Source organism: Odontesthes bonariensis, chromosome 7 (genome assembly GCF_027942865.1).
Source record: "Odontesthes bonariensis isolate fOdoBon6 chromosome 7, fOdoBon6.hap1, whole genome shotgun sequence".
Taxonomy (NCBI): Eukaryota; Metazoa; Chordata; class Actinopteri; order Atheriniformes; family Atherinopsidae; genus Odontesthes; species Odontesthes bonariensis.
The window spans coordinates 28,347,631-28,373,291 of record NC_134512.1 but is presented as its reverse complement, the minus strand read 5'-3'; the positions used below and the strand labels follow the sequence as shown (position 1 = coordinate 28,373,291).

At 40.2% G+C, this 25,661-nt stretch overlaps 2 protein-coding genes and 1 long non-coding RNA gene across 3 annotated transcripts; 2 read left to right on the top strand and 1 right to left on the bottom strand.

Annotated features, from left to right (window-relative positions):
- Nucleotides 1–234: 234 nt before the first annotated feature.
- On the top strand, nucleotides 235–1,804 carry c7h11orf96 (chromosome 7 C11orf96 homolog). Its single transcript, XM_075471059.1, has one exon. The coding sequence runs from the start codon at nucleotides 652–654 to the stop codon at nucleotides 1,030–1,032; it is 381 nt and encodes a 126-aa protein (XP_075327174.1). The 5' UTR covers nucleotides 235–651; the 3' UTR covers nucleotides 1,033–1,804.
- Nucleotides 1,805–7,225: 5,421 nt separating this feature from the next.
- On the top strand, nucleotides 7,226–25,025 carry ticrr (TopBP1-interacting, checkpoint, and replication regulator). The gene is made up of 21 exons (XM_075470430.1): nucleotides 7,226–8,295; nucleotides 8,844–9,081; nucleotides 9,511–9,743; nucleotides 11,476–11,710; nucleotides 13,210–13,348; nucleotides 13,908–14,035; nucleotides 14,257–14,454; nucleotides 14,573–14,718; nucleotides 14,913–15,013; nucleotides 15,128–15,221; nucleotides 15,577–15,659; nucleotides 16,577–16,798; nucleotides 16,964–17,051; nucleotides 17,290–17,362; nucleotides 19,473–19,604; nucleotides 19,718–19,808; nucleotides 19,945–20,003; nucleotides 20,311–20,588; nucleotides 21,025–23,209; nucleotides 23,953–24,078; nucleotides 24,452–25,025. Exons 1-21 carry the CDS (start codon nucleotides 7,621–7,623, stop codon nucleotides 24,565–24,567), a joined length of 5,640 nt encoding a protein of 1,879 aa, XP_075326545.1. The 5' UTR covers nucleotides 7,226–7,620; the 3' UTR covers nucleotides 24,568–25,025.
- LOC142384295 (uncharacterized) lies at nucleotides 13,215–17,695 on the bottom strand. The gene is made up of 4 exons (XR_012770047.1): nucleotides 17,570–17,695; nucleotides 16,917–17,040; nucleotides 16,559–16,769; nucleotides 13,215–13,383 (listed from the first exon to the last, which is right to left on the bottom strand). It is a non-coding gene; the product is annotated as an uncharacterized LOC142384295 (long non-coding RNA).
- Nucleotides 25,026–25,661: the final 636 nt, after the last annotated feature.

Here is a 25,661-nt window from a genome sequence, read left to right as displayed (position 1 = left end):
CTTTATCTCACTCTCAAATGTGTCTCCCTCACTACAAATCTATCAAAGCCCAAATACACCCCCCCCGTACACACAGATACTGTCTTTTCACGTGTCTATTTTGAGGGGCTGACTGCTACACAGGCCGGAACCATGACGGAGAGGGAAGGAGGGGAATGGGAGGGACCTGGCACAGGGAGTATACTCAGTAAGAGAGAGAGACTGAGTGGGTAGTGAGCTACTATAAAAGGGAAAGCTGGAGCTGCTTGTGGCATTAGCTTCAGCTGACTTAGACTGACACATACAAAACGATAGACAGAGCAGAGACAGCAGGCTCCAACAAGGCTGATACGCACTGAGGTGACAAGAGAAGAGACTGACAAGGGCAGCTCAAAAGCAATTCTTTCTTCAAGATTAACATTCTTCGATGTACCTGAGTTTGGAGGTGTGTGGACTGGTTGTTTGACTTGACTTTGGATGGACTCTTGCTTTGTTGATCCTGACATAAATATTTCTCCTCAAGTTGGACAAGGCTCTTAAAAGAGCAAAGCAAAAGAAGCTTGAGACAGTTTCTAAGGAGAGAAGAACTAGAATTATTTCCGGCTGTATTTTACACCCGGTGTAACATTTGATTTTACGTTAGATTTATTTTCACTTACCTTCTCTTCCACCATGGCTGCTGTGCGTCCGATGGCTATGGAGGCCTCTGGCTTTCATGTCCTGTCAGCTCATCTTATGGCCTCAGCTATGGAGGAGTTCCCCCAGCAGCTGCCTGTCCCCAAGGTCCCAGCAAAGGGCAAGAGCCGCTCTCGCCGACCCCGTGAGGCTCGCTTCAAAACACAGCCTGTCACCTTTGCTGAAATCGCAGAGGTAGAAGAAGAAGGTTCCTCTCCACTGGAAGAGGAGAGGGCACGTCGCTCCTTTTTGCAGTCCCTGGAGAACCTGCGGCGGAGCACACAGACCCTCCACTGCCCACCGACTGCCCATTGCAGCTGCACCCCCACACCCACACAGACCAGCCTGGACTCAAGCGACTCTGACTCCACTCAGTGAGGGGTTCGACAGACCCATCTCTGGGCTCCTAATTTACCCGCCTTACCATGGCGCCGCTTCAGATGGAGGCCATCCGAACTGAACAAAACTGGCCTATCCACCAGCCTGCCTGTGTGTGTAAGCTGCTGCTGTCATGCAAAAGTCTGCATTTACTATATACTAACATGTCAACCTACAGCTTGAAAATGCACTGTAAAAACCTCTACCACTGTCTGGTTTTACTGCTGTACAGACACGATGTGTGTAAAGGTAGCTGATGACGCAGTAATGAACGCACCACTCTCCAAATGTATTCCTTTTCTACTGTAGATGTCGGAGAAAAACTTGAAAGATGACAGATAGATGATATTTTTCCATTTTGAAATTGTATTGATACATTTGTTTCAATCCAGATTTTTCTACTTGTCATTATAGAAAAGACTAAGTTAGTATTGTGACTTAATACACTGTAATTATGTTGACTAAGTCAAATATTGTGAGTTAAAAGTGACCTGGCTGTCACTGAAGCAGCAGAGTGCCATCGCCAACCTGTGTCAAGAGTCTGAACTCTTGTTTTCTAGCTTCATGGTCAATGAAATTTGTGCTTTTGCTTTAATTCCTGAGCAGACATTGCCTCTAAATGTCTTTATTTAATTTATCATTTTCTTCATAACCAAGTGAAGGCATAGATGTGATATTTTATTTCTCTTTCTGACTTCTTGTCACTTTGATTTTCAAAGAAAATGATAACCTTTGTACTTTCTGTGTGTTATACTTTATACATATATTTGTTATATTTACTTTAATAAATATTTTCAAATATATTGAGTCATTTCCTCTGTCTCAGGTTCTTGGTCTGAGGTGTACTTATATGAACCAAAGACAACATGTCATGAATGACAATAAACAAATATAACAGAAACTTGCACAACGATGGCAAGATGTGCAAAGGTAAAAAAGCTTGTTATTCTACACAAAATGTTGAAGCACGACAGAGATAGCGAGGATGGGAAAATGTATTCCAATCTCAAAGTCTTGAGATAAAATGCAGAATGTAGATACAGACGGAAGTGATGAATAGCGCTGGCTGGCATCTCCAGTGTTATTTTTAAGATAAGCTAATGCCTGACCTCTGTGCTCACATCCAATACTTGACCTGTGTCTGCCTCTTTGCTGATGACGCTCTTTCAGTAATGTCAGGTTTTCAACAGGGTATTCAGCCACAACAACCTTGCGCCTGCTGAGAAAAGTGCCTCATATAGAGCTGCTGGAGAGCAACCCTCCTGCTGCTAATAACCCTCCTCTGCTCTTCCACTTGGTGACGAGTAAAGCACGATGACTTCCATCCAAGTGCGACTCAGCAGCAAAACGCAGACAGAGACAATGCTTCAGGGGTCTTAGTTGAGAAATTGCTTGGGTTGCACGCAGCTTGGCTAAAATTAGACTCTAATCAAGTGAATGTTGGCTTTACAGGAGGTAACAGTTAGCCTTGTGTGGCAAGCAGATTAAATCACAGAGGGGCATAGATCAGAGATTAGCACTTATGAGACAGAAGAGGATTGGAGTTACAGATGGCATTAGTTTTTATTTTGTATTTTTCTTATTTCTGACAAATCCTATGAAAAAACATTTATCAGTCTTGCCCTTGACAATTTCTGATTGTATATTCTGTTGACCTATTCTAAATTGCAACCCTTGTTCAGTAAGGTCATAAAGATGTTTTAATAGCTTTCAGATGGTAAAGTTATTGCTAGACAATGAAGATAAAGGATTTCGTCAGCCTTTTTTGTCTTCTTCAGTAATAGCTGCTTTTTTCTTTTAGTTTATGTAAGAAGAATCGCATTGCCATTTGCTTGAGCAAGTAACCACATTAAGTTTAAAAGCTGTGACAGTCCCGACCCTGCTGCTGTGTCTGATGTGAAATAAAACATGACTGCAGTTAATGACAGCCACTTCCAGTTATGCAGCCAGTGGACAGGATGGACAAAAACCAGCTGGTAGCACATGAAAGGTCTCCATACCTTCTGTCATCCCTTGCACAAACACACACATTCGTCATTGTTTTCCTGGTTCTCGTAGAGCTTTCATCCTTAAACACATTCACAATTAAAGTGTGGCAAGTTACACAACGACAGAACTCGCTGCGTCACTGAGAAAAAGTCTGGCACAACTTAGAAAAAAAGCCTGTCTCTGGCGTGTTGGAGAATCGTATTTGTCATCATTTGTTGGGGTGACAGATTGATTTGGTACATGTATCAACCTTCCACCCTGTTTCTTTCGTAACCTAGTTTTTTATCTTGCAGAGGTGATAAAGGAGCGTGTACGAGCATCACTGAATCATAATTCCCCCCAACAAATCTTATAAATGAGGACACTTCTGGTAATTAGTTTCACTATCTCACTACAAGACATATGCTTAGTTTTCTGAGGAGCAATGTTTGTTAGAGAGAATGATTATAACCCAAGCGTAGGCTCAGAAGTCAGAGTCTTTTTACATTTTAAATTTGACATCTTCAACCTTTTAATATTTGGAATAGGGCTTTGCCCTAAAAGCTAACAATTAAATCTTACAAACTGGAAAACAGCTTTGAGGAGTTCAAAGGCAGATCCTTTGACCAGTGACAGGCAGATATATGTCAGAAATGGGGGGGAGACTGCAATCAGTCAAAGTGTAATTAGACCTGATTTAAAAACTGGGCTTTGAGCTACAACATGTCAGAAATGCCAAAGCTGCCTAAGAAATTAAAGAATTTTAAAAGCATTTTGCTTTTGTGAGACAACATTGTGTTGTTGTCTCACGTGATTATAAATCTTTTAGTTAACAAATGATTATTCATTCTTTTTATGTTGTTATTAATGATTTTTCTGCTCAGCATTCTTATCAGTGTCTGCACACTCAAGCTATTATCAATGCTTTCACGTGATGATACCTGCCTGTTATATTCTACTTTGATTTGTATTTTAGGTCTTTGTAGATCATAATTAGATTTATTCATTTTTTAAAGCTTTCTCAAAAATGCCACATTATTATATTATGTCCCTAAAACAAATACTTCAGGTTTCCCAAACAAGCAAATAATTTTCCTTGTTACTGATGCAAACAGAAACCACAAGACATGGTCTGTGGGGACAGGGAGGTTTTATTTTAGGACATAGAGTAAAGAAAAGGTTCTGATGGCAATGAATGAAGACTGTTCCACTTCAGTGATGTTAAAAAGCCTTCATTTACATCTTGGTTAGACTATTCGAGGGATGTGCTCTCACAGGATGGTGAGTATGATTAATATCTGGTACAGCATTTGCTGTAGGACAAGACTCCTCTCTACCGTGTTATAAGCATCCACTCAGTTATTCCACCCACAGCCTAGAGAACACTGTGTTAAGCAACCTGTTTGTGGTATTATGTGTATGTATTGTTTTTCATCTTGCCCTAATTGCATTTTTATTAATCAGCTGACATTTATAGCACTGACTGTGTCATGGGCGCTTTCCTGTTTGGTGTCCATTTAAGGACAGCTTGCACCTAATTAGGTGCTCTTAGACATAAAACGTTTTTGGAAATGAGTACAAATCTAAGAGAAAACTACAAGAAATAGAATTTGAGAAAAAACCTTTAAGAAAACGGTATGTGATTTTATATCCATGGGCCCACTGAAGTGTGGGTACATAGAAATATAACATTAAACACAATGAAGTTACCTTTGCAACTCAGATATTACAGCAACATTTAAAGGCGGCATAAATGCAACAGCAAATATGCTTACGTTTATTAGTATTAAGATATAAAGCTGTATCCTCAACTGAAATGTCAGCCGTACTATTTCAAAAGCTAGGGTATCCTGTCTGTATCCTGACTCCAAAGTTACATCTAATCTTCATCTCAAAAATCTTTGTTACATAATGGATAGAATAAAGATGTTCCTCATAACACTCCAAACCCTGTACAGAAAAAAATTTGAAATTGTTTACCAAACTGTGTCTTTCTGTTTTCATTTCTTAGACAATGTTTACCATAGGCTTCCCTGAACCAAGTTATGTAAACATGAACACTGACCCTTGAACAGGTTTGGGTCATTATTATAAGACTACCGATAATCAATTGCACATGCATGTGCAAACAATATGTGTTAATCCTAAATGTGTATGTTAGAGTGTGAGTTTTCTTTGCAGCTGCACACACCCAAAAGCATCCGTATTCGTCACTCCAAGCTGGAAGAAGCATAAGTCTATTGGGACAAAGTAAGCCGAGTTAGAAAATTCAGCATGCATCTTTTCTTCCTTTATTTTAAAGCCTTATTTCTAAGCTTCTGGGTACCTCCCTGTGTGTACCCCTCCTCTTGCCCTAAGATTGCTGGGATAGGCTCCAGTCCCCTCCATGACCCTGAACAGGATGAAGTGGGGTATACAAATGGATAGATGGATTTCTAAGTTCTTCATCTCCCCCTGGTGTTGTAGACAGGAAGTGATTATGAATGCTGAACAGAGAGTGACCCAAATATCTTCTCTCCCAGTTTTCTCTCTATTTCAGTCTGTTTGCCCTCCAGCTTGAAGGAGAGGGACACTGCCCATGTCCTTTAAAAAAAAAAAGCATCTGAAAGACCATTCGCTGGGCCGATCTACTTTTAAGTGATGTTGCCTAAGGATTTCAGTTATAGCCATTTCCAAGGTTTTAACAAAGACACTTGCAGTGATATATCTTATTATATAAATGCTGACAATATACTGTAGACACACTATGTAAACCTGTGACTTAATTTAACAGCAATTATAAACAATTCATGCAATAATAGTTATTTCTAAGAGTTGCAAGGGCTGCTAGCATCTACATTCAAATATATTAGTATATTCTCAAAACATTCATGTCATTTCTGCCTGTGTATAGTAAACACAGGAAATTCTACTTAGCCTGAGCCTTGACGGAACATTGGAAAGCCAGTGAGAAGCCCCAGACTTCCACATCAAAGCCTTGTTCTGATTAGTGTTCTTCCATTTTAGGCAGTGATAGACAAGAAGGCGAGGATTCCAAGCTCTCTTTCTCATTGCTTTACTTGGCAACAGAGTAAGCAAATAATCACTAGTGGACCAACATGATATAAAAAGCTTTTATCCTTATAAGTGTCTTATTTTCCTTTTCCCATAGAATATACACAGAAAGAAGCTGAAATTAACTGCTACAGTACTTAAAAGGTCTAATCCATCAAACTTTTTATGAAAGTCAAGTGCCATTCATGTTACTCTCTTTAATGTAAGCAGTGTGTAACATCAGTTTTAGTTTACCCATGGTTCCCTAGTCCTAAAGTTTTCAATTCTGTGCCCGGTGCGTCCATTGTTATTTGCAAGTGTCTTTTATTCTTTTAAAGTGAATTTTCTAAGTTGAAACTTTAAGTCCTATACATACATGTTGAACATTTATTATGTATGGAACCTTTTTGTTTATTCGTAAAATGTATCTTGTTTGACACTTATTCGTCTAATAACAAGAAACAAGAGAGATGTGACTTTATATCCATGGGCGCACTGAAGTGTGGGTACATAGAAATATAACGTTAAACACATTGGAGTTACTTTTGCAACTCAGATATTACAGCAACATTTAAAGGCGGCATAACTGCAACAGCAAATATGCTTAAGTTTATTAGTATTAAGATTTAAAGCTGTATCCTCAACTGAAATGTCAGCCGTACCATTTAACTAGGGTAACCTGTCTGTATCCTGACTCCAAAGTTACATCTAATCTTCATCTCAAAAATATTTGTTACAAAATGGATAGAATGATACTCCAAACCCTGTACAGAAAATCTTGAAATTGTTTACTAAACTTTATCTTGTTTGACCCTTATTCGTCTATATATATACACAGGGCAGTTAACTAAAATACAAAAATAATTCTAAAAAAAAGGTAGTAAAGAATAGATAAATTTTTTTGCTGACTTCTCGATGTTATCAAAATAGTGACATGCAGCTTTAAAAGTTAAACACAAACGGCACCTGTCAATCATTTAGTCCTACCTATTTCTATGTCGTGTTTCATAAATGTGGCGGTTCATCTTTGATTGATGGAAATTTTATCCAATAAGAACTTACGTAAGATATTTGGCCAGCCTTACGCTTTATTTCCTACCAATCACATTCACCTTGTTACACACGCTGACGAATCAAAGTGTAGGGGTGGGCTGTCATTCAAGAAGCGCGAACGGTTAAGGACAAACTGAAAATGGCGATTGTGGACTTTAGGTATGCGAGCAAAGTTGTATGAACTCTTTAAACACTGTCAATATCTAAACAAATCCGGGCTCGTTTGCTCTATCCAGTCGGTGTTATGTTATTTCGCTCAGTGAAAAGCGACAAACTTTTAGCTAAAGCCAGTTTGTAACTTGAGTGCACGTAGCTTGCATAGCGACGCTTTGAAGCAGGTTGCAATTAGCATAGAAACATGAAATTAGTGAACATGAAATGATGATTGCGTCTAAATTCAGCGAGTTGAATCAGAATTATTAAGCTACCGAGAGCGGTCTTGGTTGCTATTTGACCAAGACGAATCTGTTTACATGGCATATCGTTGCGTTAAGGGCTTTGGAGCCTGTCGTTGGGGACTTCGCAGTTAACGATATGGCTTTGCACAACTTAGTTTTTGTTATTGATATCGACTGTGAAGATCATGAGTCAGGTGATCGTCTGGATATCAGGAACCAATACATAAAACGAGGAATATTACACATTCTGTTGCACTTTGGCTACACTTATGGTTTTGAGAAAGTGCGCTGGGGCTATAAGTTCTTTCAGTCAAAGACTGGCCGCAATGGAAGCACCATATCCAAGGTATCAGACTTCAAGGAGCTTCGTTACAAAACATATGAGGACTTTGAGCAAGAATTTGAAGCGAGATTCGACGTGAAGGATAAAGTGTGCCCCTCTCATCAGAACCAACAACCCAGCCAGTGTGTCTCAGTTCACAATGTCCTCAAAGAAACTCTGCTGGACTTCCAGTGGGACAGACCAGACATCACGTCTCCCACTAAAGTGTCCCTGAGAACCAGGAAGTCGGGTCGAGGTGGAAAGCTCAGACTGTCACAGGAAGAGGACATTTCTAACAGTGGGAGAAATATTGTGTTTGTTGTCTCGCAGTGTCCACTATCTAGGACACAACTTGTGGACTACTTATCGTTGAAAGACGATGGCCTGCCTACAGATGTGACAGAGTATATTCTATCTAAAAGCCTTAAAGAGATGCTGGTTCAGCGACAAGTTGTCCTCCACTGGATTGACAGTAATTCCCATATTCAGGTGAGTACAGCAGGGTGTTCAGTAATATTTATAAGGAAATCACTAAGCCACCTTTTTTAAAAAAAAATCAGGGCTTACTGTAATAAATATCAGAGACTTCAGAGTCAATGCTTTAGTATGAACGAAGTTAGTGTTTTGAGAATATTGGAACAGTTACTGAAAGCATTGGTGTGCATGGTAGAATTTATCAGCAGATGAAATCAATATCAAAATCAAATTTTGCTTACCAAATAAAATTGGATTTCTCTTCTGACAATCAGGAAAATTGGCAAATATTTTTTTAATCCCTATATATATATATACATATATATATACACATATGAGGGAGAGGAAGATATATGAGCACTAGGGTCTAGAAAGTTTGCTTACTCCCTATAGTGCTGAAAAGGGGTCTTTTAAAAAGCTGTATAATCAAAATATTAACCCAAACTTAAACCATAGTCTCAACTCTGTAAGCATTTGGTGGTAAATTTTGAAACTACTGTGAACATCTGCCAAAATCTGTATTACAACATTATAAGCAAAAGCGACTGTTTGTCTTATTGCAGGTTGGGAAGTGTGAGGACTACCTTGGCTCTGACAAGCTATCTCAGGTCCTAGCTCAGGTGGGGGGCAGAGTGATCCCTTTCGTTGCACTTTTGAACCTATGCTGCAATCAGCAATCAAACTCAGGATTCACGAGAGAGGCCTTTGCATTCAAGTCCAGCATTGGATACCTTCTGTCGTCCGAAAGGCTCTATCGCCTGGCTTTCCCAGCAGTTGGTGGTGTTCTATGGTGGGACCAAGGTTGGTGGCCTAAGATCATATTTCTTTAAAGTCTCTTACAGCAGTCTCGGAACTGATAAACTGATGGAATGGACCATGTTAGCTTAAAAAAAAAAAAAGGAGGTACAAATGAGGTGATCCAGCCCAGAATTTTAAGATTTGAGTCTTTCAAATAAAAGTCACAGTTTATCATCTGATCAAAAAATGATCTATAATGGTTCAATGCACCTAAAAAGGTGGAGTTGTTGAAGCTCTTCATGTGATCTATAGTTTAAATACATGCATGAAAAAATGGTGAAGCAAACATGAGTTTAAATGTAACATATCTCTACAATCGGGTTGTGTTATGAGATGCATAACTGCCTGGACAGATGAATCAGGAACATCAACATAAAGCTGAGAATAACCTGCCATTATTGATTTGTGTTGGTTAATTTTTCACTAAACCAGGACATGTGATGCAGAGCTGTGGTGTCATGATGGAGCCAGTCTCTCGCAGACAGAGGCTTCTCCAGGAGTCTGTTGAAGTGTGTCTAAAAGGAGTGCTGCAGGGCTGGGATTCCTCATCGCGGGCACAGACCTTCACAGAGTCGTGGATGCTTCAGGGCTCCAGTAACAGTGACCAGGAAGCTGCTGCCTTCCAGCTTCTCTTAAAGGAACTCTCTGCTCTTGGCCTTCACATGGTGAGACATCCAAACAAAGCAGTTCTGTTTTACACTAGAAAGGGTCTTAAATAGGCATCGTTCTTAAGTACAGTAAAGGCTCTGTTTTTGTGTCAACCTTTTTTTCGTTTCTTTAGCAGCATGTGATCGCAATGCAGACGCCATCATCAGTCACACGCGCCCAGCAGCTATTACAAGATGATACTCATTCTAAATAACTTAGTTGTTTTTTTTGTGCTACAGACACTTCTTATCCAGGTCAAGTCACAAATTTGAGATATGCATTTAAATGAAAACATGATCCGTGTCAGCATAGTAAACAGAAGCAAGATGTCAGTTCAAATACTTAAGATACAGTGTTATTAAGAATGGCTTAGTAAATAACTAATTATGGATGGTAAATGAGAGTCTTTAAAGGGACACTATGTAATTTCTTCCCCCATCTAGTGGTGCAATTTTATTTTGCAAAGTTGAATGAATTTGCTCTCTAGCGCCTCACGTTTTCAAATGTGCGCTGCAACTTCTTGAACTACGGCAAGCGGAATGTGTCAAGATTCAAGAAGCTATAGCTTCAGACTCAAGGTCCATACAAACAAAAAGAAATCAAGACACACAGTACAAAGGATTATATAACACACATACAACAACACTATGAATACAGATGACAGATAACATGTCAGATAACATAACATCTCCTTTGGTGTGCAAGCAATGCAATTAGTCATATTCCGGGAGTTACCGGAAGTGACGTTGACGCAGCGTTAGCATTAGCCTGCGTTAGCAATAGGAGCATTAGCAGCGGTAAATAAACTCCCGGTAAACTTACAAACTTTCTAATGCCTCGTTTTGTGAGCTAAGAGCCTATGTGTACTACGGCAGAAGTTTGGTAACAATCAATGCATTATTAGTGGGATCATTTACGAGATAAAATCTATTTAGCATTTTTTTTTTTTTTTAAACTTTATTAGTAAATCAACAAAATAACAGTTTACAAATGTGAGCATAACGCCAAAAAGAAGATATCCAGGGGGAGCATAGGAATAATAATAAAAAGAAGAAGATAATGCACTTACAAAAAGAAAGCTAATGAACACAAAGACATATGTGCCAAGGAATAAAATCTATTTAGCATTAGCGGCTGTATTAAGCCATTTGGCGGAAATGACGTCATTTCTGCTTGTAGGCCTGGTGGGGAAATCGCGATTCGAAGTGCTTTATGTCCCTCTCGGCACTTCGTCATTTTTCATAGAGCGGAAGGACATGGCAGCCTCCATAGAGCTTACCTGCTCTATGTAGATACAGACAAGTTATTCTTCACTCAGGAGGATAAGTGAGATTTTTGACAGATCATTTTACACCAATGAGAACTAACTTATGAATGAATATGTTGATTTGAGCTAATAAATGACTTAATTTATTACATAGTGTCCCTTTAAACAAAAGCAAGTTTTTCTCCAGCCGTAATCAACGGAGTGCGTCAGGTTTTCATGTCAATCCTTCAAATAAGCCAGTTGGCAAAGCTTGCTGGATGGACATCTTTTCACTAACATTCATCAGTGAGAAATGCCCATACCTTTCAGTTGAAGGTTGACGTAAACAACACAAATTGAAGGACGGATGGTACACAAGAAAATCTAATGGCAACTTATTGTCCCAAACTAATCACTTTAGTTTAACTTTAACTTTTTTTTGAAGCCTTTAATGTCTCCTGTATGCAGTTTCTGACAATACAACATTTTGCTTGTTCTCACAGCTTGCTGAGGTGAATGACAATGGGTTGGTGTGTTCGGCAGTTTTCTCCCCACTTTCACACTCCACAGCTCTGCTCACCATTCTCCAGCCAATGGCCGTTCAGCCTGACCAGCTCCTGAGGACAGAAGCCATTGCCTCTGTAACAGCTGAAACCTCTGCTGACCTGCCAGATGTAGTGAGCAGTGTTCTGGGAGTAGTTTATGATATCATGAACGAGGATGGTGATGGCATCAATGGTAGGAATTAGAGCAAGGCTAGTGTACTAAGATGTATTTGTGTAACTGTAAATATTTGCTGATGAGTAACAAAGAAACATCACGTCTCAAACTTCATTTTTGTCATTTGGAATCACCGTCACCATTACAAGATTTTCGACCGGAGGCTATTACTTTAGATTTCAGCTGTGAAATCTCTCAATTTTGACCAAGATACAAATTTTGAAAGGGTACAGACTGCTTTAGTACAACATTACAACACAAAGCTTTGCATGCTTTGTGTAGCAGATTTAATTGCAAATGGATAAAAAGTTAGAACTTTTGCCCTTCAATCAGTGTTTACCAATCCTTAATGGTCTCTTTAAAAGATCAAAAACTGAAAACCCCAAAAACTTTTCAGACAGTTAAATTCATTACTGTGTTGCAGCCCTTTGAGCAGACATTTTTAACCTTTTAGTCTTTTTTTGGTAAGTGTTTACAAGATCGTAGTTACAAATATGTCACGATTCTGGACAAACGGTCCCTACTCTTCATTTAGGAGTCGGCGACGCTGCCCTGCAGATGCAGGTATGGCCTATTGTAAGCTATCAAGGCACAGCTCTTACATATGATGCTTTTTGTAAGATGATATCATGGCTGTAAAGTTGGTGACTTCTCAAAGTTTGAGTTTGTATCAGACTAGAAAATCTCTTTTTCTTTTCCTCAGTTTTGATCTCGTCACCCTGTCAAAGTCTCAATGTGTGTGAGTGTTGAGTGCGGCAACAACGATCAGCCTTCTTTGCCGTGAATATCTCAGGTTCTCTTCGGGAGACTTTTGGCACTTTTGTCAAATCCTTTATCGCCGCCGCTCTTCGCTTGTTACTTAAGCCTGGTTTATGGTCGGTGACGCAAGACCTTGCGTGGTTGCAAGCCCCCCCTTGCGTGCTTGCGTGTGTCACCTCAATTTTCTAAACTTCACGCAAGACGAGAGCGCAAGCCACTGGCTGTGTTTGAAACCGCCTACTACATACTTGAAAATGGCATACTCATCGATCAGACAGTATGCAGAGCGTTTACACACAGTGCACTTCACTCCTGCCCGAGCCGAAATCAGCCGGCCTGAAATTGCTGATTTCGCTTAAGCTATAAACTCTGTAAATATATAACTTTAACAACATTTGAAACATTTTCAGGCGAGAAAGTAGTCGTTTAGACCCCCAAGGTGTTGAAAATCTGACAAAATACCGGCTATTTACAAGAAGAAGACGAAGCATGAATCCACTCGAAGAGAGACTTGCCGAAGAGGTCGTGGCGGTGAATTTCCTTTCATCATAGTAGGCTTGTCATTGAAAAAACCCGCTACTCCACCTACTGTCCTGGCAGTGAATCGCCATGCAGCACACGCAACCTCCGACAAAGCAAAATTAAGCATAAACGTCTCGAGCTATTAACGCAAGACACAAGCGCAAGGGCAGTTAAAAGAGGTATAAATCAGCCTTTAGACTTGTTTTCCATAACGTTTGCTTTTGTTTATTCCTCAGACAATCTAAAGGATCATCCAATTCCTGAGTGGGCTCTGCAGGAGTTCAGCCATAGCCCCGTGACAACAAGCATGCTGGAGACTTGGTTCCCCCAGTCGGATCAGTCAGGAGTGAGCTCTAATTTAATGGAGTCGTTGAGGTACAGCAGCTGGCATTCCTCGCATTTTCTGTTGACTGTACATCAAAACAAGACGCATGTTAAGAACTTATACTAAAATGTTAATTGACAGAGTATTTGCTTGTAATTAGTATGATGTAAATATTTATTGCACAATCCTACAGCCACCAACAGCTTCATTAAGTGTATCCTGCTAAAATGATGGCTCAAATTACAGCACAAAGGAACTGCATCTACACCACAGTTAGTACTACAGATTCTTGTCACATACGAACAAGTATCTATTGGTGCCTATTTTGCACACTGTTTTATTTTGTGAATTTAGACAGTGCAGTTCACCTTTCTCTCTCGCGTGCGCACACACACACACGATACATCTCGACGTTTGACTAAATGAAAGGAACAGTGCTCTTCCACTCCTCCCCCCCATGCAAACACAAATCTCTACTAAAGCTACATGTTTTGGCACTATTGCCACTTTAGATGATCAAATGTTAGTGTCAATTTTAAAGTAAATTATAAAAGGTGACCTTTTTTTTAAGGAAAACAAGACACTGATGACTGCCTTACAATGTTCCAGGTTGCTGCATGCGGTGCCAGAGCAAAGAGAGGAGGATGAGTTGCCCGTTGTTCAGCAAGAACTAATCAGTGGTCTGTCTGAACTGTACAAAACATCCCAGGACTCAGTCAACAAGAGGGGCAAGAAACGTAAGTGAACTGCTTCTTGGTTTTTTTTTTTTGGTTTTTTTTTTACGTGTGTGTTGATGATCAGTTTTATCATCAGATGAAAGTTGAATTTCAGATATTTGGAATCATAGATAACACTTTTGGTTTCTATTTCAGCAATTTTTCTTCTCTGACATTGTCAAGATCTTAACTTGACAAAGGTTCATTTTTTCCAATGCATCATTTCTCGTCGTGATCTATAGGTGGCGCCCACCGCACACCAGTGAAGCAGAAGATGAAGACAATGAGCCGCTCTCTGCAAATGCTTAATGTGGCCCGGCTGAATGTCAAAGCCCAAAAGAACCAGACTGAGCAGCTTGGTACTGAAGGCAAGGCCGCAGACCGACCGGGGAAGAAACGGTTATGTGACAAGAGCAAATCTGGAGGAGCGTGCACCGTCAGTGAGTGCTTCTGTTCAAATATCAGAAACTGTCAAAGCATATGTTTAGTTGAACATGTATGGACAAATGCATTTTCATTTACAGAGACATGAAATAACGAGTCGTCTTCTTATCTCAGGTTTCAGTACTGAGGCGGAGCTGTTGGCCTATCTGAAGACCTGTTATGACAAGACTGTTCCAGAGATAGATTCATCTCTCCTAGCGGGTGTCAAACAGCTTCTCGCTGCTGTAAAAGCTTTTCTTGCGGCAGAGTCTGACTCGGAGGTGAGAAGTGGTGGCGTTTAAATGCTTTTGGAGATTTGGCAGGATGACATGCATCATTGTAGCGGATGGTTATTGTCTAGTTATTGATATTTCAATTGGTGTAATACATAGAGCTGATACTCTTAAAAGGCCAATGAGGCAGTTGGACAGTCTCATAGACTTTCTTGTCTAAAAATGTATGTCTTTGTTTTTAGGTGAAGACCTCCGTGTTAGTCCAACAGCACCTCCTTAAGAGCAGCAAATCAGTGAGACAGCTCTATGGAGCAGCTGCCGACGTTGACTGCAAAGTCAGAGAGTGAGTTTGACCTTGTTCTGAGGGCCCTTGCTGAAAAGTGGCATGTGCCCTTGAAAATAATTTAAGTCTGTTCTAATGTAAAATTCAGTCAGTAACACAGGCTGTCTAATGTAGGTGCCAACTGCAAGTCGTGTTGAGGCTGGAGTTGTGCAAACTTTTCGCTTCAAACCAGTCTGACTCACTGGATGTCGATCAGATGGCAGAGGAGGTGAGCTGGTCGAAGTTCTGACAACGCTTGCACATAACAGATGGATTGTTGGATTAACAAATTTTGACTTGTACCCTTTCATCGGGATAATCATAAAACACAGAATAAACAGTATATTAGATGAATAAGAAACAAACCACTTGCCGCACACTTGGCTGATTTTGACTGTTTCTCTTCTTGGACTCACAGTAAATAAAATGCGACAACTATCTAAACTGAAATAGGACTTATTTTATTGCCTCCGCCTAAAGTGTCGAGCCAAGCAAGAGTTGTTTCGGTATTTTACTAATTGCACAATGAAGAAAATATATTCAGGGTAAAGTATAAACAAATTCTGACGTGTTGTCTTCCCCAGGTGGCTGAAATGCTCCGGATAATCTCACTAACCAAGGACCCAGTTTGCCTAGCGAGATTCCTTCAAGATGAGATTCTCCCAGGGTAAGTGTCTACGAGTCAAAGAATGAGATTCTTTTTTTTCTCATTGAACTGACACACAGTATATTATCTGATAAAGATCATTCCTTTGGCTTATTGACTGAGTTTGCTTGCACGCATTTGCTTACATGTTGTATAATAGAATAGAATAAAATGCCTTTATTGTCACTATACACAAGTACAAAGAGATTAAAAGTATAAGAAAATCATCATTATTAAATTTGGCTCTGGGTCAGTTAGGCTGCAACCTAGGGTTGTCACAATAGTAGAATTTCGTGCTTAACACTGATGCACAAAAACATTTTGATACCACAGAGGAAAAAGCAGTTTTTGGTAAACAAGGCTCCAGACAAACTTTTTAAAGGATCGGAGCACCAGCACAAGAAGAAGCTCTGCTTTCATCATCTGTAATGCTACATTTTTCCATCTGAGTTACAGGTGAAGAATTGGATCAGTACCAATTTACACAAGATGCCGCATTTTTCTTGTTTTGAAACTGAAAATGTCAGAGTCAAGTATCACTTTACAAAAAAGAAAAGAATCATTGATAATAACGAGTATTGATACCTTCCCTTAAAAAAACAAACAAACATTGCTTTGATATTTCTGTGGGCTAAACCATGTACCAAATCTATTTGGTTGAGAAAAAAAACATTGCATAGACATTGTGTCATTTATAAAGTTGAAGTTCTAAGAACAAAAATGTTATTGTTAAGTTTATTTTTGATGAGAGCAGAAGCTCAGTTTTGTGTCAACTGGAAGAGACGAAGATGGCGCTGTCAGCATCCATACCACAGAAATGAAAATCTAATTAGCTACAATGTTTTTACTATCTTAGAATTTGTTTTTTTCAGTGAGTTTAATGCTTCTCATCTTTCGGTTTAAGGATCTTAAAACGTTACCTTTCTGCATCATGGCAGGTTCCTAAATGCTGTTCCCAGAGTGCTCGCAGAAATCTATCACAGTCTGGGTACTCAGCTACCTGAAGCACTCGTGGCTGCTCTGCCTGCTGACTTCTTCAGCGATGAATCAGTTCCCAGGGACAGCATTTGCCCTTCTGCCTCCTCCCCTCCCATCTCAACACACAGCCTGGTTTCAGATGGCCTGCAGGACCTGCGAAATCGTTCAGCCAGTAAGAGGAGGTAAGACTCTGCAGTTGCTGAAAGGGTGTTGTTTGACTTTGAGAGGTCAAGAAGAGTCTGGGATCAAAAGCCTTAAATAGTGCAGTTTAGAGTGATTTGAGTTAGAATGATGGCATACCTGTTTTAGTCTTGTGTTAGTCTCAAGTTAGTTTGTGTCCTTCACAGGAGTGGGATGCTGACTCGGCATCGCAGTATGACTGAATCATCCCAGAGTCTTCGTCAAATAGAGATGCCCAAGAGGACTACAAGAGCAGTAAGATAATGACTCACTGCTGTTTTCTGCTCCTGTTTTATCTCCGTCTCATCATTGCTGAATTTGATCGGTTGGCATGTAAGCTGTTAAATGCATTACTTTGATCGTCTGATTTCTACAATGCTTAGTCTATGTTTGGGAACTCGTCCACCCACCGAATTTAGTAAGCCGAGATAGCATTTGCACATGTTGATTCGAGATGTCGACTCCAAGTGACTGTTTATTGTGTTTTTATTAGTCCAAATCGAAGGTCTCTGTTGCTTTGGAGAAGCCTGCGACAGAACTGCAGCCTCAGAAACAGGAAACACAAGGTATGTGTACAGTTTACTTTTGGCTGTAAAAGTTTTGTTGTTTAAATATTTCAAACCTTAATGTAGCATCAAACAGCTATTTGCTATGTGAATATTTAGCAGTTTAGTGATGTTCTTACCACAGAGGCTCTTTTTCTCTGTGTGTGCCTCTTAATCTGTGCTTATTCTTAATTCTGTGCTGTCTGAGTGAGCTTGCTTTAGACTTACTTTGGTACATTACGGAGCGAGTGAAATTCCAGGTTTTCCTCCTCTGAATAAGTCCCGTTCTTTGGCCAAAAAGTCTCCCTCAGAAACAAGGCAAGACCAGAGTCCACATAACTCTGGTATTTCAACTATTGTAAGCTCTACAAGCTGCTTGAAGGACTCAGTTATGTTTTACTTCTGCTTTTGGCTTTGCGGCTACTTTATTGTGACACAGACTGATTGTTTAAAGTCATAGATTTAGACCTCTTAAACCGGAACCACAATGTGTAACAACAGACAGGAGGAGCTTGAAATAATTTTACTCTACTCGTGAGCAAAAGATACAGAGAAAACCTAAAAGAACTTCAACTCAAACTAATATAATTCACTCTTCTTCTGCCAATTAGTTTGCTCCAGATGTTACACCAGCTGTAATTTTGCCACAATACAGTTAATCTCACTGCCATGACAGTCCAAATTTATCTATATTCTTACTCCTCCTATAAAAAGAAATAAACTATACAGCCAAAAGTCTTCACTCAATTAATAATTTCAGGTGTTCCAATCACTTCCATGGCCACATGTGTATACATTAAAGCAGCTAGGCATGCAGACTGCTTCTACAAACATTTGTGAAAGAATGGGTCGCTCTCAGGAGCTCAGTGAATTCCAGCGTGGTACCGTGATAGGATGCCACCTGTGCAACAAGTCCAGTCGTGAAATTTCCTCCCTACTAAATATTCCACATTCAACTGTCAGTGGTGTTATTACAAAGTGGAAGCGACTGGAAACAACAGCAACTCAGCCACGAAGTGGTAGGCCACGTAAAATGACAGTGGATGCTGCGGCGCATTGTGCGCTGAGGTCGCCAACTTTCTGCAGAGTCGATCGCTACAGACCTCCAAACTTCAGGTGGTCTTCAGATTAGCTCAAGAACAGTGCGTAGAGAGCTTCATGGAATGGGTTTCCATGGCCGAGCAGCTGCATCCAAGCTGTACATCACCAAGTGCAATGCAAAGCGTCAGATGCAGCGGTGTAAAGCAACGTACTTGTCTGACTGTATTGTGCCAAGTGTAAAGTTTGGTGGAGGGGGGATTATGGTGTGGGGCTGTTTTTCAGGAGCTGGGCTTGGCCCCTTAGTTCCAGTGAAAGGAACTCTGAATGCTTCAGCATACCAAGAGATTTTGGACAATTTCATGCTCCCAACTTTGTGGAAACGGTTTGGGCCCCTTCCTGTTCCAACAGGACTGCGCACCAGTGCACAAAGCAAGGTCCATAAAGACACGGATGAGTGAGTTAGGTGTGGAAGACCTTGACTGGCCTGCACAGAGTCCTGACCTCAATCTGATAGAACACCTTTTGGGATGAATTAGAGCAGAGGCGACGTCATATTAAACCCTATGGATTAAGAATGGGATGTCACTTAAGTTCAGATGAGCGAATACCTTAGGCAATATAGAGTAGATATTCTAGTAAGTAAGTAAGGTCATTTTATTTGGTCATTATAATACATAACAAAATATAAACATCAATCGATTTCTTTGATTATGTAATGACCAAAAGGGTCTAGGCTGAAGTAAAAAGAAAATTATTGTGCCTAGCCCTATTACATACGTTATATATGATTCCAAGAAAACAAGACTAGCAAACACAACTGCAGCCGATATTTTACAACTTTACAGAAAACATCTGAACATGACAGAAGATTTAAAGCAAAACAATGTCCATCAATCATACTACAGTTTTATCATTTTCAATTAACAATGATTTATACCTTTTTTTTAAATTGTCTACTGTTTTAGAAAAGAAGGATTTAAGGTGCCATAATTCATTAATGTGATTTGACTTCTTGAAAGTAGCAAGTGAAAAGAGAATGCATCACTAAGTTGCCATTTGAGTCTTTAACACACGGTGTACTGATCCGCAGAGGTGACCAAAGTTAGGAGAAACCTGTTCAACCAAGAGATCGTTTCCCCCTCAAAGAAAGTCAAACTGCCAAGGAGCCAGTCTGTCTCTGCCGTGGAAGGACTTAAACGCAAGCGGTCACGTGAATCTGAAGGTCAGTGGATACCATTCACATTTCTTGTAAGACTGGCTGTTAAAGGGGAAAAAAGCCATTTGAATTACTCACAGTAGTTTCTGTAAAGTTTCTGCTCAACGCTCTCCTTTCAGAGAGGCATCAGCTTCTTACAAAAAAAGTTTGTGAGACCCCCCTCCACAAGCAAGTGTCCAGTCGCCTCCTACACCGTCAGAGAATAGGAAGGTATGTTTCAGTTGTCGTTTAGGTTCAGTTAGGATCATTTTTAAATGAGCTTTATGCGTTACAGATAATTGACAGTAGATGAGATGTAAATTAAATGTATTTAATCATTTGCTAAGATTTCTATGTTTTTCTACAGGAGATCTGACCTTACTGAGGAGTGCATTGTGGAAGAATCACCAGTAAAACCCACTGATGGTATTTTATTCCGTTTGCTTTTTTGTGTATTTATTTATTTGATCAAATTTGGGTTACAAATCTTGCAGGAATCCAGAACTATGTAAAGGAAAATTGTAAATAAAAGTCGCTGTTTTTGCACAGTAACTTAGTTCACCTGAGGAAAAAATAGTATTATTTATCAACACGAGTATGCATTTAACAGTCAATCATTTATAAGATGTATTTATTTTAAAGATAACATTGAGTTACCCCAAATAAGAGTACAATTGAAGCAATACTCATTTCTATAGATACATTATTTCTTTGTGTTTTGGTTTTGTGTCAGATCTAAGAAGGAGTCCAAGGATAAAGAAGTTTGCTAGAAGACACTCGAGCACCTTCTACTCAAATTCTCAACCTCGCTCCCGCAACCTGGACAGAGCTCTTTCTGCATCCCAGCTTGCACCTAGCGATGGAAAAATCTGTGAGGTCAGCGTGAAAACAGTTCATTCTCCCTTGCGTCTTCTTTTTGGAGCTGCTCATTCTCCCGTGCATCCGTCCGACCAGTCTGTTGGAATTAGGGCCACGAGGTCACGGCTGTCCACAGACTCAAGTGTCTTTGAGGTAAGTTTTCTATTCACTTGTTCTCGTGTTTACCAATATCACAGATAGATGCATATACACCTAAGGCTTTTAAACTTTGTATGTTAATAAAGAAGGAGAGGGTGCAGGAGATATTCTCTCCATGAGACTGTTATCGGAAAACAGAGTCTCTTAAGTCAAAGGCTTCTTCAGTTTGGATGCAAAACGGACCGCTACAGGAAATCTTTCGTGCCCACAGCCATCAGCATCTATAATAACTCCTCGATTTAATTGAGTTACATCAACATTTAATTTCCCTCTGGGATAAATAAAGTATTATTGAATTGAATATTCAGGTTGCTGTAATCTGCAACTTCTCTGCGAAATGTTACTGCGTCCTACAGGCTGGCCTGTAAGATATTAGCACACATTCTAACATTCCGCATTACATCAAATTGAAATATGTTCTCTCTTTCAGAGTCCAAATAAAACACCAACAAAGTCTCCCAGCAGACGCAGCAGGACTGTTCCTGGGACTTTATCTCCGAAGACATCCAGGACCCCTCAGACTCCAAGAACACCAACAACCCCACCTTTATCCAGGATGCGCATTTCTTCTGTGACGGAGAGTCCTACGACAGGCCGCTCTGGACTGTGGATGTCTCTGAGGGGCAGTCCTTTCAGATCGCCAGCCAGAGAGCCTCATGTTGTTGAGACTCCTACAAAGCTAAGCCCTATAAGTAGCCCTTTGAAGGGTATTCTTAGGACTCCAATCAAAACTTCAGAGCAACCCAGTTCCTCCTCTGGGTTATGTCAGCTCAGCAGTCCAGGTATCAGGACTCCCAAGAAAAGTGTTACCTGGTCTCCTTCTCCTCAGAAATGTAGAGTGGTGGAGAACAATGCTACTTTTAAAGTACCACAGTCGCCCAATACGGCATCTCCTCGCTCTCTGAGACTGGGGAAAACGCCCAACAAGCTCAGCAGTCCCGTCCAAAGCAAAAACACTAAAAGAGACACTTTCAAAACCCCGGATAAGATTTGTCAAGTAAGTCTATTAAGGATATCTGAACAAACCTTTGTGACTCCAGAGAAAAATCTGAGGTCATCTGAAAAACCTAACGGGACTAAAACACTTGAAAAGGGTGACACCGTTAATTATCTGGAAAAGCTTTCTCAACAATCCACACTACCTTCAGACCAGCGGATCTCACCTCTGGTCAACACTGGAAGTCAAGCCAAGACCCCCAGTCCTACTCACCAGATGAGTACTCGCTCCGGACGAACCCCAGGCAAAAGCGATCCAGCACCTGCACCACTAGGCAGTGCTCATCATTTAGAAAGCTCAGGTCCTTCAGTAATGTCTCCAGCAAAGTCATTGCCAAGAACAACGTTTTGCCAAGGTGGTAGAACAAGTAGACATAGCTTAAGATCACAGTCTGGTGAGAGTTTAACCTCTGAACTAAATAATACTACAAAATCTGCTGAGAACCTTGTGGACAAGAATATGCAGTTACATACCGAAGAAGAGGTGCAGGCTGAGACCTCGCAGTCATCAGAGACTGACTCCAGCCTTCATACGGAATCGCAGGAGTTTGACTCTTCTCGTGGTAATTCTGCCACCACAGACGATGATTTGGACATCGTTGATGCTGCAGTTGTGAATACCCAGTTTAGTGGAGGCCTTAAGATGAACATTAGCTTTACAAGGAAACCTTCAGTGTTTAGTGAAGACGCAGTTTCTCCTAAACGACCTTTGCCATCCCAATGCGCACCTGCACGGAACTATGGCTTCCGGCAGACCCCTGACCGCCAACAGAGAGAAGCTGCTGCTCGTTTAGGATATGGAAATGATTCCCCTCGATTTTCAACCCCAAGAGGACTCGCAGGACCCAGCAGACAGAAAAGCAAGGGTACTCCAAATGCTCTTACGTATCAAGTAGAATTGGAAATGCAAACATCAGGGATTCCCAAGCTCAAAATCAAACGCACAGATTCTGTAACTTCAGATGACTTTCCCTCTGATGGAGCTCCTCGGTCTGGAGGTCAAAGTCCTTTAGTGAGTGCAAAACCTCATACAGAAAGTCCCTTGGCTTTAATCTCCAAGCACAGGGATCCTGGGTGTGTCTCGCCATCCGTCTGTGCTCATGTCACCCCAGCCAAAAGCACACCTGGAAAAGGGGGAAGTGTCCAAACCTACATCTGCCAGTCGTACACACCTACACATTATCCTGCAGCAACAATGTCTCCAATGGCAACTGTAGACATCATTCCCCTGACTCCTTCTCCTCAGAGTGTGGGGAAAGTGACCCCAGACAACCTCAATAGCTGGCCTCGTAGGAAGAAAGCTCAGATTGGAGTGTTTGGATTCAAAGATCGTGGACTGAAAGGAGAGCCTCTGCTGGAGGAGTTGCTGGAGGAGGCTGAGCTTGGTGTTAGTAGGTTGCAGGACTTTGAGGACACTGATGAACCCTCAAGTAGCAAAACAGAAGAAATTGCTGTGACTTCCGAACAGTTACCCTCAGTTGGAACAGATGTGTCTCCTCTTTCACCTCTGGAAGACTTGTACTGGATGGAAAAGCTGTCTGAACAGACTGGCTGCTCTGATCCTCAGAGAGTTCAAGAAGAAATAGTCTTGACCTTTGAAAATGAAGACAAGACCTCAAGTAAGTGTTTAAAAAAATAAATAAATAAAGGAAAAGGGTCATTACTTGAAATTAGATTTAGCACCACTGTTCGTTTAGTATAGTTTTTATCATGCTGGCAGGTATTTTTTTTCGTTGAATGAGTTGGTTTACAAATGCCCTGATTAAGAAGGCTCCTGCTTCTAAATCCCTTCCAATGCTCTGTTTTCCCACCAAAGTCTAAAGTCTTTAGATCAATTTCTTGATTTAAAACTGACCATCTGTAGGAGTACCATCATGCATAGTCATGTTTTTATATTAGCCCTGTGACAGACTTGCTCCCTCAACCTTTCCAACCATGACAGCCGGGACCCTGAACAGAATAAAGTCCATATGGAGAATGGATTTATGAGCAGTTTTGCTTCATAAATGACTAAAATGATCAATTATAGCACAATTCTCATCCATTAACTTTCTTGCAAATTGAAGATCAGCTGTCAGGCACAGACTTTGTGTCCACATTGGTTTCTTTTCAGGATATGATAAACAAAAACCTGTTTTGTTTAAATAATTGAATAATATACTGTCAGAGTTGATCAAGTCAGACTACATAGCTGAGTTTACTTTGATGTCTGATGTGTTCAGCATTCATAGAGCAGGAAAGTTGCCATGATTGATTGTATTCATGTTTATTTTTACAGTGATTCCATATGTTCACATAAATTGAAATCATCATAAAGCAGAGTTTTAGTCAACTAACTCCTCTTCACTATGAATTTTGGCAGTCGTGACTCCTCCGAGCTCAAAGGTGAGAAAGCCGGTGACAGCGAGCGGGATTTTGGCCCTCACTCAGTCTCCATTGTTGTTCAAGGGCAAAACGAGATCTGCTCGTAAAACACCTCTTTTTAAAGGTATGTTGTGTTTGTTTTTCTCTTTAATACCAGTAAGTTGAAGCCACTATTTATGGTCGACTAGTATACTCTAACCTTTTGGAATATAAAATGTGTGGGATGTGTTTCAACTGAGATGTTATTAACCTTTCAGGCTCCCATTAATAAGTCTGTAAAGATGGCCGTTCTTCAGTCACACTGGCAATCGTATTGATGTGAGATTGTACTGTCCGAATACTTTTGTACACTTGTTGTAGTTTTGTTCCGTTCAACATGAGCCAGTTGGTCAAAGCTTTAGCCTAAAGTGAAGAAACTGCCCGATGATTAAAATAAATGTTGCATCTTCTTACTGCAAGTCAACTAATTATGTCTATTTATTATCTGAATGTTACAGATGAAGCTGCATCAGGGAGGACAGAAGCAGGAGGAGAGGACCACTCCCCTTTCAGACAGCCAATCGGACGCTCAAACACAGGGAAGACCTACAGCAGAAAGAGGCTCCTTCATTGACTAATAAGGATGGAAAAAAAACACAAAAGACCTTCAATTCTGTGTTGTACTTTCAAGTTGTCAGTTGCCTTTTGATGGTATATCTGAAGCTTTTTTTCTTTCTCAAACATTACTTGAAGTCTGCTCAACACTTTTGACCCTGACATCTCCTCAGTGGCTTTTCTTTGATCAGAACATTTTGAATTAAGATCGTAGGTTGGTCTAAAGCTCAGTTTTAAAGAAGTTTTAAAGGTGACATTTCTGTTTGAATAATTTTTTTTATCATTTTGAAGCTCTTGTTTCCTGCTTTGGTCTTTTTGATGCTTAAACCTCGTCCTTATTTTTCCATGTAATTACCTGTTTTGCAATCACGTCCGAAGTTGTTCATATGAAAACTATGAAGATATATTTATTAGTTTGTTGTTTTTATAGATTTGCTTTTATGTTAAAGGGAATTTCTTACGACTGTTGTAAATATGTTGCCAAAGTTTTGTAAATAAATATAAATTTTCTTAATAATTTGGAAGTCTTTTAAAAGCTTAATTGAGGCATTTACCTGACTTCACCCTGGAGGTTTTCTGTGGCTTCAGTAAGTTTAACAGTTGCCAGCAGTTATCAGCAACTATGACACTTTTACTTTGTATTCACCTGACTTTTCAAAGGTCGGCGCACTAAAACCATAAAACTCTTCTCCTGCTTTCAGTACGCTTAACATTTTAAACATGGATGAGACAGCCTACCCTTACATTGTTCTGTTTTTATATACTAGGACAAACAGACAAAAAGAGTGATTGCTCTCATAGGATTTGATGTTTGTTTGAATTATATAATTAATTATGTCAGGACTGGCTTTTAGATAGTCAAGTTTCAGTCCTGGCATTGCTCATGGTGGCTTAGTTGATCTGTCTTGGCTTAGTACAAGATTATTGTTATGTAACTATAACACCTTATTGGCTAGACTTTGAAAACTTATACATATAACAAAATCTTGTCCAGGTCCTTAAACTGCAAAGCTTGTTCAGAAAACTTCAGGTTTTCCACTACCAAAGAGCAGACTTAAGACACTGCAAAACTTCCATGGTCTTCATTAAATAATTGCCCAAGTTTTTTTTATG

Coding starts and splice junctions, on each gene's coding strand:
- c7h11orf96 (XM_075471059.1), top strand. CDS start 652: ATGGCTGCTGTGCGTCCGATGGCTATGGAGGCCTCTGGCTTTCATGTC.
- ticrr (XM_075470430.1), top strand. CDS start 7,621: ATGGCTTTGCACAACTTAGTTTTTGTTATTGATATCGACTGTGAAGAT. Junction 14,036..14,256: donor CAACAAGAGGGGCAAGAAAC/GTAAGTGAACTG, acceptor CGTGATCTATAG/GTGGCGCCCACCGCACACCA. Junction 24,079..24,451: donor TAAAACACCTCTTTTTAAAG/GTATGTTGTGTT, acceptor TGAATGTTACAG/ATGAAGCTGCATCAGGGAGG.